The sequence below is a fragment of the Indicator indicator genome, chromosome 14 (assembly GCF_027791375.1).
Source record: "Indicator indicator isolate 239-I01 chromosome 14, UM_Iind_1.1, whole genome shotgun sequence".
NCBI classification, from domain to species: domain Eukaryota; kingdom Metazoa; phylum Chordata; class Aves; order Piciformes; family Indicatoridae; genus Indicator; species Indicator indicator.
In genome coordinates this window covers 8,228,311-8,243,300 of record NC_072023.1, presented here as the reverse complement: position 1 = coordinate 8,243,300, position 14,990 = coordinate 8,228,311, and the positions used below count along the sequence as shown (strand labels likewise).

The following is a 14,990-nucleotide window of genomic DNA, read 5'->3' as shown; positions in this document are numbered from 1 at the left end:
GAAGCCCCCAAGTAAGGGACTGTTTGTGAAGCAGGGGCTGTAAAGGGCAAAGGGGTGATGAAACCTTGCCCCAGTTCTACCTGTGGCTTCAGTCTCCCTGTGTGTCCCCATCCCACTGTTCATCACCTCATCACACACCCTTCCCCTCCACAGTATTCCTGGCAGTTCCCTCAGGGGAGGAGGCATCTTTGTCCCTGTGCCCTTGCAAGCACTTGGGAGGACCTGGGAAGGCAGCCTTGTGGGGTGGTTTTCACAGCTTGGGGCCCCAGAGCAGGTACAAGGCGAGAAGCCTGGCAAGGCCACCTCACGCAGCGAGTCCAAAACCATCCATTCAGACAACTCCCTGCTGCCTGTGCGGCATCTGTAACACCACCTGGGCTGCCCTGCCCCTTCCCCGTGCCGCATTACTGCCTGTGTATAGTATATATATTATATATATATATTTTAAAGGGTGTATAATATAAAGCTATACATATATCCGTATATCCAATGACTCACGGATGGCCTGCCGCACACAGGATCCCCGAGTGGTCTTGTCTCAGCTCGAGTGTCCCTTCACCCCTCCTCCCCCCTCCAGTCCTTCCCCCCCTGTCTGTTCCAAAATCCAACTGCAGCGAACCCCGCCACCTCGGCACCTGTGTTTACAATGTCCTATATATTTGTGGTTAACAAAGTGAAGGTGGTAACTACTGGTGTCTCAATAAAGTTATGACATTCAAAATAACCAAACTATATGGAAAAAAACCAAAGTGGTCTGGATTTTCTTCTTTGGGGAGGGATGGGGTTTTTTTTGTTTGTTTGTTTGTTTTTAAGCTTGGTTTGTTACAACAGTCTCAAGCTGTGCAGGGGGAACTTTAGGCTTGAGCTTAGAAAGAAGTTCTTCACAGAAAGAGAGATTGGCCATTGGAATGGGCTGCCCAGGGAGGTGGTGGGATTGATGTCCCTGGAGGTGTTTAAGAAAAGACTGGATGAGGTCTAGTTGATTAGTTAGGGTTGGGTGATTGGTTGGACTTGATCATCTTGGATGTCTCTTCCAACCTGGTTGATACTGTGTGATTCTGTGAGAGCACAGCTCCTGTGCTCCTGCATGGCTGGGTGGCAAGTTCAGTGACAATTGGTGTGGATGGCATGGAGGAGAGACCTAAAGAACTGCCCTTACAGAGAGGTATTTCAGGGTTGGAAGGGACCTCAGGGATGGGATCATTTAGTTCCAACCCCCCTGCCATGGGCAGGGACACCTCACACTAGATCAGGTTGCCCAGAGCCCCATCCAGCCTGGCTTTCAAAAATTCCCAGGGATGGAGCTTCTACTACCTCCTTGGGCAACCTGTTCCAGTGGCTCACCAGCCTCATGGTGAAGAATTTCTTCCTAACATCCAACCTGAATATACCCACTTCTAGTTTTGCTCCATTCCCCCTATACTTCTCACTACCTGACACCCTAAAAAGTCCCTTACCAGCTTTCTTGTAGGTCCCCTTAAGATACTGGAAGGCCACCATAAGGTCTCCTCAGAGCCTTCTCCTCTCCAGACTGAATAGCCCCAACTCTCACAGTCTGTTTCCAGAGGAGGGGAGCTCCAGCCTCTGGTCATCCTTGTGGCTCTTCTATGGACACGTTCCAGCACATTCATATCCTTCTTGTAGTAGGGGCTCCAGAATAAGATGCTAACCTATAGGAAAACAAACAGCTGTGTTTCCACACCTGGGGAATCAGATCTGTTTATTCCTTTGATGTGTGTGTGCTCAGGTGCCCAGCATGGCACACATCTTCAGATCCTGGGAAACGAGCTCTGAGGGTGCTGCCAGCAATGGGTGTCAGTCATTGGTATCCCACCAATATAAGGGATCTCATTTCAGTGGGGTGGTCTGCAATAAAAGTCAAAATCCCACCTGGTGCTGAAGCTTAGGTAAAGATTCCTTCTTTTTAATAGCTTCCTTTTTTCTTAATCAGCCTGTCACTTGAGTACCTGAGCATCACATTTCCTGACTCGTGCAGTTTGAGGGCAACAGGCAGAAGCACATGATGGCGAACAGGCTCTGTTCAGTCATCCAAACTGTCTCCCCTCTTGGAGACACAACAGAACACTGTCGCTGTAGCTTCACATCAGATGATACACAAAAGTGTTGAGAGACTCATCTGCTTCTTGATTAATCTGTTTGTACAAAAACCCTTCCTACAATACCAGCTTTTGGGGTGGAAGTGTTGTGAAGATACCATGCCCACAGAGAGACAAATGTCTGTGCTCATGACAGGTGGAGTTAAAAACTGGTGAGACAAGATGTTGCCAAAAGCAAACATTTAAGATGAATAAGGCTCCAATATTACTAGTTTGAGTCTTCTGATAATTTGAAATCTCTTTAATTTTGCTTTCTGGTATTTCAAGCTCTTATGAGTCATGTTTTGAGGCTTCTTCGTGCAGCCATGACCTCTAGAAACATAATTCTCTTATAAAGTTGTTGTTGTTTTGTTGTGTTGTTTTTTTTTTTTTTAAGAAGTTCACATAACCCCAGGACTCAAGGAGAAGAGACTATGTTTAGTGTATCAAGGAATTCAATAAAATCATGTTTTGGCACAACTGATACAACCCTCTCAAAAATCCAGCTGGCCTAAAGCTCTCTACGAACTCTCTTTTGCAGTGATATTTGGCTCTGTCTCAGAGGGATCAGCCCTCTCTCACTGTTCCCCCTTCCCCTGGCAGGAGCTCTCCACATTGGGTCTCCAACTTTCTGGAGGGTGCTGAGGGAAGGAAGCTGCTGTTTCCAGCTTTCCTTCCTTATTGCTTCTTCTCCCTGTTGTTTCACCTCTGTTTCTTTGCTGTTTCAGCCTGCCTGGAAACAGTGACCTGCAGGTGAGTGAGGAGCATTATGGCATCTGTGCCTGTGGGAAGCAGCAGGCTGAAGTTGGTAGAGGTAGCTTGGGAGGGTAGAGCTGTGCAAAGCCTTGCAATGTCACCCCCTCCACCATCCTTTTCTGTCATGGTCTGCAGTGGGAGCAGAGAAGTATGGCAAGATGGCTGTGTCACAGAGACCTTTATTTTTTTCCGTATCACTCCCCTGCAAGCCTTGCCAAAAATCATGACTTTCCTTTCTAGCCCCAGGCTCCATTATCATCAAAACAAGGCAGAAAAAAATCTCACACATATCTCACGTGATGGGTAGAGAGAAATGATGTGATGGCTTCTGCCAGTGAGCCTGTATGTGCCTCCCATTTTGTGTGGTTCTGAGGAACTACAAGAGCACTGCTCTATGGTCCCTGCTCCCCACAGCACGTTCAATCCAGCAGTGACCATGCTTCTTCCTTTTCCACAGAGAAAACACTACTGATAACAACAAGGCAGTGATACAGCTTGGCACCAGAAATACCATGTGTATAATCCCTAGCACTGAGGACAGAGAAGCCATGAGGAAAAAAAATTATAAAAAGAGAGGGAGGGAGGGAGAGAGAGGAGGAGGAATGAGAAATCTGGGAGCTTAACATGAGAGAAGGAGCTGTGGATCTGGTAGTCATTGAATCATACAATCCATTTATTGATGCATGGATGATGAGGTTCAGTGGCTGATATCCTGTATTCTTGGGAGATTTTGGCTGCATGAGAATACAGGATGGCAATTTCTGAGAGGATTTACAGAAGGTAAGAAGCATAAACAAAACAAAGGATAAAAGAAGCTTGACCTATGTAGCCAGCAAAAACTCTTGGTGCAGTATTTCATCTTGCAGGTGCTGCATAAAGCTACTGGTCTCAGTGAGGAGATATTTATGAAGCAGCACACCAGTTTCAGTAGCACTTTCCTTTGGAGGACTGTGGAATGCTGGACAGATAAATATACATTTAGCACTGCAAGCAGTCTCATTTGGTAAATTTTATTCTTCACTTTTTGCAGGCCAAGTAGTTTATTGCCTTAGTCAGGGTCAGGGCAGAAGCTCAGTGATGGAATGTCAGGAATATCCAGACAGAATCTCTTGTATATTTTCACCAAGAAATGTTTTGCACCAGATCTGTGTTCCAGCCTGAACAGGCAGGAAAAAAAACCAAACCAGGATGACAAAGATTAGTGACTATGTGCTGACACTAGGCATTTAAATTAGGAACAGGGCACACTTTTATCTGCAAGAGGTGACTAGTCATTGCACAGACAAGGAACGGGGCATCTTTTCTATCTTGTATCTTTAGGAAAGTTGTTTTGCTCTCTCATTAAGATCACATTCAGCCCTCGCACACACAGTCTTTGCTCTTGTCTCAGCACTCACTTACATGTAGAAAAGACAGAAATTACTCCTAAATTCCCAGTCCTGCAGCGTGGTACATGCTGGCAGTCTCTGAGCACAGCCAAAGCCTTGCTGATTTCAGCTCTGAGCAAGGACGGGGTCTGCCTGTGCTCATCAAGGTGCATGACTGCAACCTTGAATGTCATTAAATAATCATAAGCTTCTGCTGCAATGCTGAAAAAGTGACATGGTGTTTTAAAGCAGAGAAACTCGCCTGTTGCTTTTTAATGACACAGACAATGCTGTTCTACACATAGTTCTGCAGCACTAGGAATTCTTCTTGATGCTGGTAAGAAAACAAATCCTTGTCAGTACTTAATCTGTCTGTTTAATTTTAATGCAAACTCAAGAGCTATTCTTATAACTATTTGTACCCACTCACAGATTTACCCACAAGAATACTCCAAATGACATCAGTGAGACCAAGCTTATACAGAGAGCTAAACATGCAGGGGAAAAAAGCCTCTCTGAGTTAGTCCCCAGTATCCCACTGGGGCATCTAGAGAGAATCTAGAGAAGAGGAGGCCCAAGGAAGACCTCATACCAGCCTTTCAATAGCTAAATAGGACCTACAAGAAGCTTTGAGAGGGACTTTTTGCAAGGGCATGTAGTCATAGGGCAAGGCGTGATGGTCTTAAATTGAAAGAGGGACTAGATATAAGGAAAAAAATCTTTACTATGAGGATGATGACACATTGGAAGAGATTTCCCAGACAGGCTATGGATGCTCCATCCCTGAAAGTGTTTAAGGCCACATTGGATAAGGCTTTGAGCAACCTGGTGAAGTGAAAGGTGTCCCTGCCTAAAGCAGAAGGGTTGGAACTAGATGACCTTTAAGGTCCCTTCCAACCTTAACCATTCTATGATTTGTAGACTGAGGCTCTAAATATAGCATTTTCTTCTACCTTTGGCTAATATAACTCGTTAAAAAAGTAATTCTGCCCACGTATGTAAGTCTGCTTGAATACTGAGTATTTGTGAGCCCTGCATGAAGGGGAGGGATCTGTAAACTTTGTGTATTCGGAAGAAAGAGTTGTAGCAAAACAATAGACAAAGGATTTATTGGAAAAGAAGCTGGAATCCTCTGTCAGGATTCCCTGCAGCAAAAATCATCGTTCCATAGAATGAGGTTAATTGACTGACAATTATTTCTGAAGCGCATCTGAATCTAATATATTTGCCACAAAGATGCCATTAAAAGAGTATCAAGAGACTGCTGGAAGTCAAGACTACTTAACAGTCCCACCCTTACCACAACTGCACTGCTACACATGACTGAAACTGCCTGTATCTTATATTGGAGCCTCTTCAGCCTCAATTCACACAGGGAAATGTGCTCGTCCCCAAGCCCTCTGCTGGGGACGAGCTCACTTCAAGATATGCCACTTACACAACCTAGACGGCCCTTCCACCGACATGAGATTAAGGACCACCACTGCTACAAGGACAGGCTGAAGGAGCTGTAGTTATACAGCCTGGAGAAGAAGAGGCTCCGGGGAGACCTGATAGCATCCCCGCAGCAGCCGAAGGAGGCCTACAGGCAGGCTGCGGACGGACTGTTTACAAGCGCCTGCGCTCGAGCGCCCTCCGCCGCCCTGGCCCTCATTGGGCAGGGCGGGGATAGGGGCGTGGTTACCCTGCCAAGTGGGTGGAGCCAATCCCCGCCGCGCTGGGGAGGCAGGCCCCTGGCGAGCGGCCGCTCTGGCTGGCGGACTCGGCTGCTCTGGAGGAGAAGGGCGGGCGGGGAGGGAGGGAGAGGAGGTCGCTCCTGCTTCAAGATGGCGGCGCAGAGGAGGAGTCTGCTGCAGAGTGTGAGTGGCACCTTCTTCCCCTCCGTGCACACGCACCCCCCCAGGTGGGTGCGAGGGGGGTACCCGGGCCTCCTCCTCTCCCGCCTCCCGCAGTGCTGTGTGGGAAGGGGGAGGCCTGGCGAGGGCGGGGAGCTTCACCCCCTCGGTGGGGAGGTGGGCTGCTGCCCTCCCGCCCCCAGGGCCGTCTGAGGGCAGGAGGTCCCAGCTTGCAGGGATGGGAACTACGTCGTCACCAAGCCCTACTCTAGGTTCGCCTGCCGCTTCGCAACGCTGTGGGACACGGCGGGGAGGGCAGGTGGCTGAGGGGGCCGTGCCTGTGCTGCGGGCTTCTGGTCTCTCAGCTGTGTGAGGGCACGGCTGGCGTTTGCAGGCCGTGTGTGTGAACTGGCGGTGTGCGCCAGGGAGATGGTGGCCCCAGGAACGGCCCTCTAGTTGCAGGCAGCAGCCGGGCCCCAGGCCCCTTGTCCTGGGTGAGTGTAGTCCAGTGGGGAGCCGAAGCCATCCCTGTATTCCTGTGCCACCGATGCCTTAGGGTCCGATTCACCAAACGGATAGCTAGGGTAGTGCTGTGGTGTATCGAGTGTAAAACTCGCATGAGGATTTCAGCTCTTGTTAGCAAGAGCCAGAGGTGCAACCAGAGCTCAGATTCAGAGGGAAAAGAATTGGTCGGTGATAGTTTTGCAGCAGGGAATAGGAAGTTATTGGCTGGGATGGTGTGCTACCCTGTAGTGAAGAGAGAAGGGTTGAGAAGAGGGTGCAGATTGACTCCCAAGGGCTTGTAACCTGTGTTCACCAGGACCTGCACTTCAGGTTGCTAGGAATTTATGTTCTCTTTCCTTTTTCTGACTCCTAGGAACAGCAGCCCAGTTGGACAGATGACTTACCATCCTGTCACCTCTCTGGGGTGGGCTCAGCTCCAAACCGTTCCTACAGTGCAGATGGCAAGGGGACAGAGGGTCACCCCTTGGAAGATAACTGGTTAAAATTCAGGTAAGTGGGTTGCACCTGGATACAGACTTCTACAGACACAAGGGCATGTAAAAGTTGTACTTACTTTGTCACACAGGACTCAGAAGAAGAGGGTGGGTTCCAAGCATGCAGGAGGTGTCTGGAGGAACTTGTTACGTATGTCTGTGTGTCACAGACTTCTCTACCTCTTTCTTCTGTACCATCTTTGACAGGAGTGAGAACAACTGCTACCTCTATGGTGTCTTCAATGGCTATGATGGCAACCGAGTCACCAATTTTGTTGGTCAGAGGCTCTCTGCAGAATTGCTGCTAGGGCAGCTCCATGCAGATCACAGTGATGCTGATGTGCGTCGAGTTCTGCTGCAGGTAAAGAAACTTTGGCTGGGAGCAGCTCCTACTTTTCACACTACCCACTTCCTCTTTGCCACTAGGGGAGCAGCATCTGGTTTCTGTGGGGGTTGGAAACATCTGCCAATGGTTGCAATTGCACTCATACTAAGCAGCTTTGTTTCTCTCCCACCTCGTCCCCATCTGTCCCCCTGGCTCTGTCAGCACAGTGCTGAGAGTTCTCCAGGAAGCTGCAGCTAGTCTTCACTGGGCATGTAGGAACAAGTCAGCCTATAAAGGAGATGATAGTGAGTGAAAGGGGGAAGTTAATGTGTGGGGAGATGGATTTGTGACTTCTCTTTATCGAGTGGTAAGCAAGTTCTTACAATCAAGACAGAATCAGATAGGTTTCTGATGTTGCTGTGAATGTCATTTGTATGTTTTTATCTCTTGTTTTGAGTTGGTGCAGATTGTTTTTACAAGATGTTAACTAATTGTGCTGAGATAGTTGCATTTCAGTGTGATGTAGTGATCCTTGAATGTCTTGTATGTATAGTGATCACCCACTCTCAGGAGCCAGTCATGGAGAGGCAGGGGTGGGTAGCCTTAAAGGACTGTAGGCAGTGGATAAGAGCTTGCTTTCTCTTTGTGGTTTTTTTTTTTGTTTGTTTGGTTTTGTTTTTTTTTTTAGGCATTTGATGTGGTAGAAAGAAGTTTTCTGGAGTCCATTGATGATGCCTTGGCAGAGAAGGCCAGCCTGCAGTCCCAGCTACCAGAGGTAATGTAGCCCTATGAACAGAGATTGCTGGAGCTCCCATGTTCCAGATTGCTGGATGAGGTTTGGGCATATTAGTCACCTTGGTTCAAAGGAGGCTGTAATTGACATTTACTTATCTGTGGTTCTCTTCTGTGAGTTGTGTGAAGTGAAATGAGCATCTTGGTCCATTTCCCAGAGTTCCCACTATTCATACTGGCACTACTTAGACCTGTCATTGGTTGTCTTGGGAGGGAATTGAGCATACCATGGAGGGAAGTTCAGCCTGTGTATGTGGCTCTTCCAGGAGAAAGCCATATGATGCTGGTGAGAGGCAGGGCCTCAAATTTGCATGGCGTCTGGGCAGATGCAGATTCTGTAAGTCAGGTGAACTGGACTGTCCTCTCCAGAACCTTATCCAGAGCCATGCCATTTGTTAGGTTTGAACAAACAGCTGTATGTCTTGCACAGTCTTGGTATGAGGCTAAGACATGCCATCATGGGTCCCCTTCCTACAGAATTTTTATCCCAGCTCTGCTTTCTGTGTGGTGAACTGTGTGTTTTAATTTTCTTCCTCGTTTTCGGTTCCAGGGTGTCCCTCATCACCAATTGCCTCCTCAGTACCAGAAGATTGTGGAGAGATTGAAGGTTGTAGAGCAGGAGATCTCTGGAGGAGCCATGGCTATTGTGGCTGTTGTTCTCAACAACAAGCTCTATATCGCCAATGTGGGTGAGTTGGGTTTTGTCAGCAACTTCAGTCTGGGTGTTTATGATTTCTCACTGCTGTTCTAGGAAGTGAAAGGAAGTGGAATGTGGGGAACAGTTTCTTTAGTCTGTGGCCAAGGAGTGATAATCAGGAAGAAATCAGCCTGGCTCTTTATCTCTGCATATATTGGCTGATGCACTGTGTATGACCAAGGAACAGAGAGGAAAATGGGCTGAGAGGCAGTACTGTGGCTTCACTGAGAGCTTTCTTGTGAGGTCCCAGCTCAGGCCTGGCTGAAGAGCTGCCTAGCAGGTCTCTACTATGCTGCTAGCAAGGCTACTTTTTTGGAGATCATGCTGAGACAGTACATGAGCCTTTCTCTTATTTTCTGTCTTTGTTCCCCTGTCCTGTTCCCTTTCCATTTGGATATGTGTTCCCTCTTAATGGCAGAGCTATCTGGTGCCTCATCTCGCTGCTCCCACTGCAGGTACCAATCGGGCACTGTTATGCAAGTCCACGGTGGATGGGCTGCAGGTGACTCAGCTCAACGTGGACCATACGACAGAGAACGAGGATGAACTCTTCCGCTTCTCCCAGCTGGGTGAGTATTGGGTTTCGTGTTCTTACCTGAGAACATCTCATGCCTCCGTTTATCTGGGGCACCAGGAACGACTCAAGCCACTGGAAACAACAAATGACCACAAAAAGAAGCTTACTCTGGTTTCAAATGACAAATTCAGTGCCTTCTTTTTCTGCCATTGAGAGGCTACAGAATTGAGTAAGATGAGCTCACTGAACCAGCAGAAAAACTGCCTTCTTTCCCCCCCTCCCCAAATTTTGAGTGTTAGTTTTGTGTCTGACTGCCAAGCTGACATTGATTTGCCCTCCAGCTGTGTGATTGCTGGAATGGGTAGGAAGGCAGAAGTGGAAATGTGCAGCCAGTGGGTAAGAAGCAGGACAAGACAGTTTGTGATTGCTCCTTTAGAGGCAAACCACAGTTGTGCTGGGTTGGGTTCTCTGTCATGCCACACCCTTGGGATGGTGTGTTTCAATATGCCTCTCTGCAAGCTGCTGCAAAAAAAGCAGCTATGCTTCAGAGAGAGTCAGGCCAAGTACTGGCATCTACTGCTCTCACATCAGTGACTACTGAACTCTAATGCTGACATTTTGCTGCAGGCAGTTTCCCTTTTTTCCTCACTGTGTCTGACATGTTTTCTTCCTTGGTCTAGACCTAGCCCAGACCACTCGTGTAATTGCTAGTGCTGAATTCTTCTCACTGAAATACTCTGTACCTTTGTTTAGGTAGGTCTAACTAGGTTCACCTGGTAGATAGATTCTTCCCTGGTAAGGCTGTTAATGTGGTAATTTGCTGCAGGTGAATCTTGTTTTATTCTATTTCTCTTTCATTTCTTCTTTTACTCGTACTTCTGCAGTAGGAGTATGTGCTACAAGGCAGAAGACTGAATACAAGAATCCGGGGAAATAGATCCTTTTGCTGCCTTTTTGTGGCCAAAACCACAGAATTTAGCTGAAGTCAGCACCGGAAGAGGGATCTGCTAGAAATGCCAACCTTAACTTGATGCAGCAGTGGCTGTCCTGGCAGTACCAGCAGAAAGGGGAGCCTGTGGAACAAGCCAGTATGCACAGGCTGTGTTGGAGGCCCAAAGAAGGTCGTTGCAGGGCTAGGTTGAAACAGTGGCAAGAGGTAGTGGGGACAGGATTTGTCACGATGGAGTCTGGGTCACATCTCTCCAGGAAGAAGGGAGGAAGGGGTCTTAAGCCTTTGTGGCTCTTCAGCTAGCACATTGTAGCTTGTTGAGTGCTCCAAGATAGTTGCTATAGTGTAGACATAGCCCCTCTGGCATGCTGTGAGCCTCCCTGTGTTTGTGTCTGTCAATAGTGTGTATGCCCCTGCCAGGAGCTGGCAAATGAGGCAGGCCATGTTGATGAGTCAGCTTTGGTCTGTAGCAGATGGCAGAGTTGTGTCTTACTGCTGGGGTAGGTGTAGAGCCATCTGTGCAGGGAGTCATGGTTTGACTCAGAGGGAGAGTTTCGCTTGGACCCCTGCCTTCACCTTGTATTGAGGACAGTCATCCCTGAATAAAATCTCAAAATAACATTTTCTGCCTGTTAGTTGCAGGTATAGCCAGGAAAGGGGAATTGCCAGAACAGGCCAAGTAAGTGGCTTGTCTGCTCTGAGTCCAGCCTCAAATAGAGGCCACACCCAGATGGTCCCTGTTAGAACCTTCAGGATAGGATTTGTTCCTTCCTAGCCCCTGCTAGAGGTATATCCCCTTAAATTTATTCAAATAAATATCTGTTTGATCATTGTCTTTATTTTAGGGTTAGTCCACATCAGTTTGAGCACTTGGAACAAATTCAGTGCCTCTTGTAGATCTTTTTTTATTCTCTCTGGAATCAAGTCTATTGTCATGTGGGGTTTAGGAGCAAGGTGGAATCAAAAGCAGAACCCTTCACATAGGGTTTTCCTCCTTCCTGCCTTCTCCTCCCATCACACAGTCCAGGGCTGATAGGGGCAGGTGTTTCCCTGCCTTTCAATTGAATACCTGTGTGCCTAGACCAGCTGCCACCAGTCCAGTGGCTCTGGACCAGGATGTGGGCTTTGTCTTGGGGCCAGCCATTGCATTCAGAGTGTGCCTGCCAGGACTATGTGCATCACTTTCCTTCTCTCTCCTTCCCAGATCACAACTAATGAAAAGGTGTCCCTTAGAACACAGCAAACTGCTTTTCCTTTTCTCCCTGTTGGGTCCTGTTGGTAATTCTTTGGTGCCTTGTTTTACCTTGTAGGTTAGGTAGGTTACAGGAATGCAGTCTGCACCTGCAGGTGTAACCAGAGAACGTTCTGCAAGTTTCCCAGAGTTGGTTGAACTTCTTTGTTTTTCAATCTGACAGGCTTGGATGCAGGGAAAATAAAACAAGTGGGAACTATCCGTGGGCAGGAAAGCACTCGGCGCATTGGGGATTACAAAGTCAAATATGGCTACACTGATATTGAACTGCTCAGGTCAGAAAAGCTCACCTCTGTGGTTTCAAGCCCTCTTTTTCCTTTGTGACCCCTCCATTTTCACCTACTGTGTCACCATTAAATACTAAATAACACTGTCTCTTTCCAGTGCTGCTAAATCTAAGCCCATCATAGCAGAGCCTGAAATCCACGGAGGGCACTCGCTGGACGGGGTGACTGGGTTCTTGGTGCTCATGTCTGAAGGGCTCTACAAAGCACTGGAGGCAGCTCATGGACCTGGGCAGGCCAACCAGGTGAGCCTGCTCACATGGGAAACATTCCTTTGGCTGTTGCCTAACTTTCGTGGTGTCACACAGACCTTCCTCCTCATCTGTCCTGTGGATGCTGGGCCACCCCATTCAAGTCTGTAATAATAGAGGAGCTACTTTGCCAAGCCAGTTCTTCCAGGCAGCTGCCTGTCCCTTAGGAGTAGCCCATTAGAGGGCATGGGATGATTGAAGGCACAAGGGCAGGTATCAGCAGGTGAGACTGGCAGGCATCAGAGTCTGATGAGTTATTGCAAAACTCTTAGATCAGATAGCAGAAAGAGGTTTCCTCTAAAATCTCCTAAGCATCCTTTCTCCTCTTTTTTTTTTTAATTTTTTTACTTCTCTGCTCAGGAAATTGCAGCCATGATTGCCACGGAGTTTGCCAAGCAGACGTCGCTGGATGCCGTGGCACAAGCAGTCGTGGACCGCGTGAAGCGCATCCACTGTGACACTTTTGCCAGTGGTGGGGAGCGGTCCAAGTTCTGTCCCCGGCATGAAGATATGACGCTGCTGGTGAGGAATTTTGGGTACCCGCTGGGGGAGATGAGCCAGCCCACGCTGACACCAACACAAGGTATGTTGGGGGAAGAGTTAAACAAAGCAGAGGGTGGAAGATAACATCTCTTGATCGATTCAGCACTGACCCAACATCAGGAGAGGAGATAGGCTCTGCAGAAGGAATTTTCTTACTAAAGGGATTATTGGCTTCTGAGGTGTAGTGTATGACAGTTTGACAGAATACAGGACAGCATCTGAGAAAGGCAGTTTAATATAAATTCTTGGGTTCTTTTGCCCTTTCTTTGGCCTTTTTTGGCCCTGTGCACCCGCAGTCACTCATGTCTCACCTGCATTTTGCACCTCTTGTTTTCTCCCTTCTCAGGAGGCCGTGTCTACCCAGTCTCTGTGCCATATTCCAGCTCCCAAAGCACAAGCAAGACAAGCGTCACGCTGTCTCTCGTCATGCCTTCCCAAGGCCAGATGGTCAATGGTGCCCACAGCAGCTCAACTCTGGATGAAGCCACCCCCACCCTCACTAAGTAAAAGCCCTGCTTTCTTGCTACCCCCAGTTTTTCCTGTACCTCACACTGTGTAAACTAGTTGAAAGGCAGAGAGACATCTGTCAGTTACCAGTCAGTCATTCCCTTATCTGGCATGTGGCCCTCCTGACTGCAGTGCTGACAGCCAGTGTAAGGTGTTAGCTGAAAGTGATTCTGTGAGGAGTGAGAATGAGTGAAGCAAGCAGCTCTGAAGCCGGCACTGGGAACACCTCTTGGGAGCAGCATCTGCTGCTCTTTGCAGAGGACACTCTGGCAGCAAGCAACCCTTCTCTTTGGGTCTTGTGTGCCAAGCTCATGCTGTGCATAAAAGGAGTGTGGGCGCCTGTCGTTTTGATAAGGAAGAGGGGCTGGAGATGCTATGCTGCATAAGTTGGCTTGCTCGTGGGGCAGAGCCTAGGACAGAAAAAAGTTAGAAGTGGACTCTATTTGGATCCACTTTGCAGGATCATATTAGTGGGTCTGGTTTAGGTTCAACCTTTGGCACAGGGTGGTGTGTGTACACACTGTAAAGTGAAGAAGCTTTTTGGTTATTGTGTGCTTGTAGCTCCAGAAACAATGAGGCTGATGCACTGAAGCTGCTTTGGCTGCAACACGGGTCACACAAGAATAGCTTTCCTTGCTGCCAGGCTCTTCCTGTAAAGCTGTATGGGGAGGCCAGCACAGTGCATGCACTTTTTTTTTCTTTCTTTTTAATTTTTATATATATTTTGTATTCCTTTTTCCTTCCTCTCCTCTGTCCTTCAGATGCCTAGTTGTACTTAAGGCTGTCCAGTTAAATGTGAATCAGATATCTTTTGCCTTCCTCAGTTCCAAGCAGTTCTCCACACTCATGCTCTGACAGAGCAGGAGTCTGTAACGTTTACCTGTTCAACAAGGATAGTTTGAAGAAGCTGGCACTTGTTCAGCTGTTTTTTCTTGTCCAAAGCATCAGATGGGGAAAACTGAAGATGTTTGTGCTCTCTTTCTCTTTTCCTGTCCGCAGCCAAAGCCCAACTGTGACGCTCCAGTCGACTAACACTCACACACAGAGCAGCAGCTCAAGTTCAGACGGGGGTCTTTTCCGCTCCCGACCCACCCACTCACTCCAGCCAGATGAAGATGGGCGTGTGGAGCCCTATGTGGATTTTGCAGAGTTTTACCGGCTTTGGAACATGGACCATGGCGAGCAGGGAGCACTGACTGTGTCCTAACATGGAAATCCATCTCCTCCAGACACCCTGTTCTCAGCTGCATGAGCAAAGACTGAGGCAAGAATGAGAGCACTCCACCGAAGGCTGCGTCCTGCTGAGAGTTGCCTCCTATCCAGGCTGTGCTGAACGCTGGGCTGGGCAGTGTGTGCAGCGCTCTACACACGTGTGGCTTGTGCCATGTGCCCAGTCCTGCTCATCCTGGTTCCCTGTTTATAGGGGAAGGGGTCTTGAATGCAACCCTTGCTGCAGGTTCTTGCAGCTAAAGATGCAGAGAGAGGGCTCCCTCTGGATTATGCAGGAGTAGGGACCTGTACCAAGGCTGTGTGCGCGCGTGTGTAGGTGTACGTGTGTGTGCCTGCGTGTGTGTGTGCTGTCACAATGTTTCCACAACTCAACTCATAATGCTGTGATTCCAGTGTTCAACTCCATAGAAGATACCTCTATTTTGCAGAATAAATAACTTATAGCTACACTCATTGGCACCTCTGTGGCTTAGTCTCTTTACAGTGTCGTGTGTGGGTGTGACAGCTCTTTGGTGAAACCCTCAGATCCTCCAAGAACAGGGGGTTGCACCTTGCAGCAGGCAAGCTTCTGTTGTAAAAGTGTCCCAAGCC

At 48.2% G+C, this 14,990-nt stretch overlaps 1 protein-coding gene across 2 annotated transcripts; it reads left to right on the top strand.

Annotated features, from left to right (window-relative positions):
* The first annotated feature begins 6,045 nt into the window (after positions 1–6,045).
* Positions 6,046–14,452, top strand: TAB1 (TGF-beta activated kinase 1 (MAP3K7) binding protein 1). 2 transcript variants are annotated; one of them, XM_054386418.1, is made up of 11 exons: positions 6,046–6,078; positions 6,932–7,068; positions 7,260–7,413; positions 8,066–8,152; positions 8,720–8,858; positions 9,322–9,435; positions 11,748–11,859; positions 11,969–12,113; positions 12,480–12,694; positions 12,995–13,165; positions 14,169–14,452. In XM_054386418.1, exons 1-11 carry the CDS (start codon positions 6,046–6,048, stop codon positions 14,374–14,376), a joined length of 1,515 nt encoding a protein of 504 aa, XP_054242393.1. In that variant the 3' UTR covers positions 14,377–14,452. The 2 variants fall into 2 exon arrangements, with proteins under 2 accessions (XP_054242393.1, XP_054242392.1); XM_054386417.1 differs by having other exon boundaries at positions 12,480–12,702; positions 13,009–13,165.
* Positions 14,453–14,990: the final 538 nt, after the last annotated feature.

What these genes read in the sequence shown, in the direction of transcription:
- TAB1 (XM_054386418.1), top strand. Translation starts at nt 6,046, where the DNA reads ATGGCGGCGCAGAGGAGGAGTCTGCTGCAGAGT. An exon ending in GACCTGGGCAGGCCAACCAG is followed by an intron (nt 12,114 to 12,479) that starts GTGAGCCTGCTC and finishes TTCTCTGCTCAG; the next exon opens with GAAATTGCAGCCATGATTGC. An exon ending in GCCACCCCCACCCTCACTAA is followed by an intron (nt 13,166 to 14,168) that starts GTAAAAGCCCTG and finishes TCCTGTCCGCAG; the next exon opens with CCAAAGCCCAACTGTGACGC.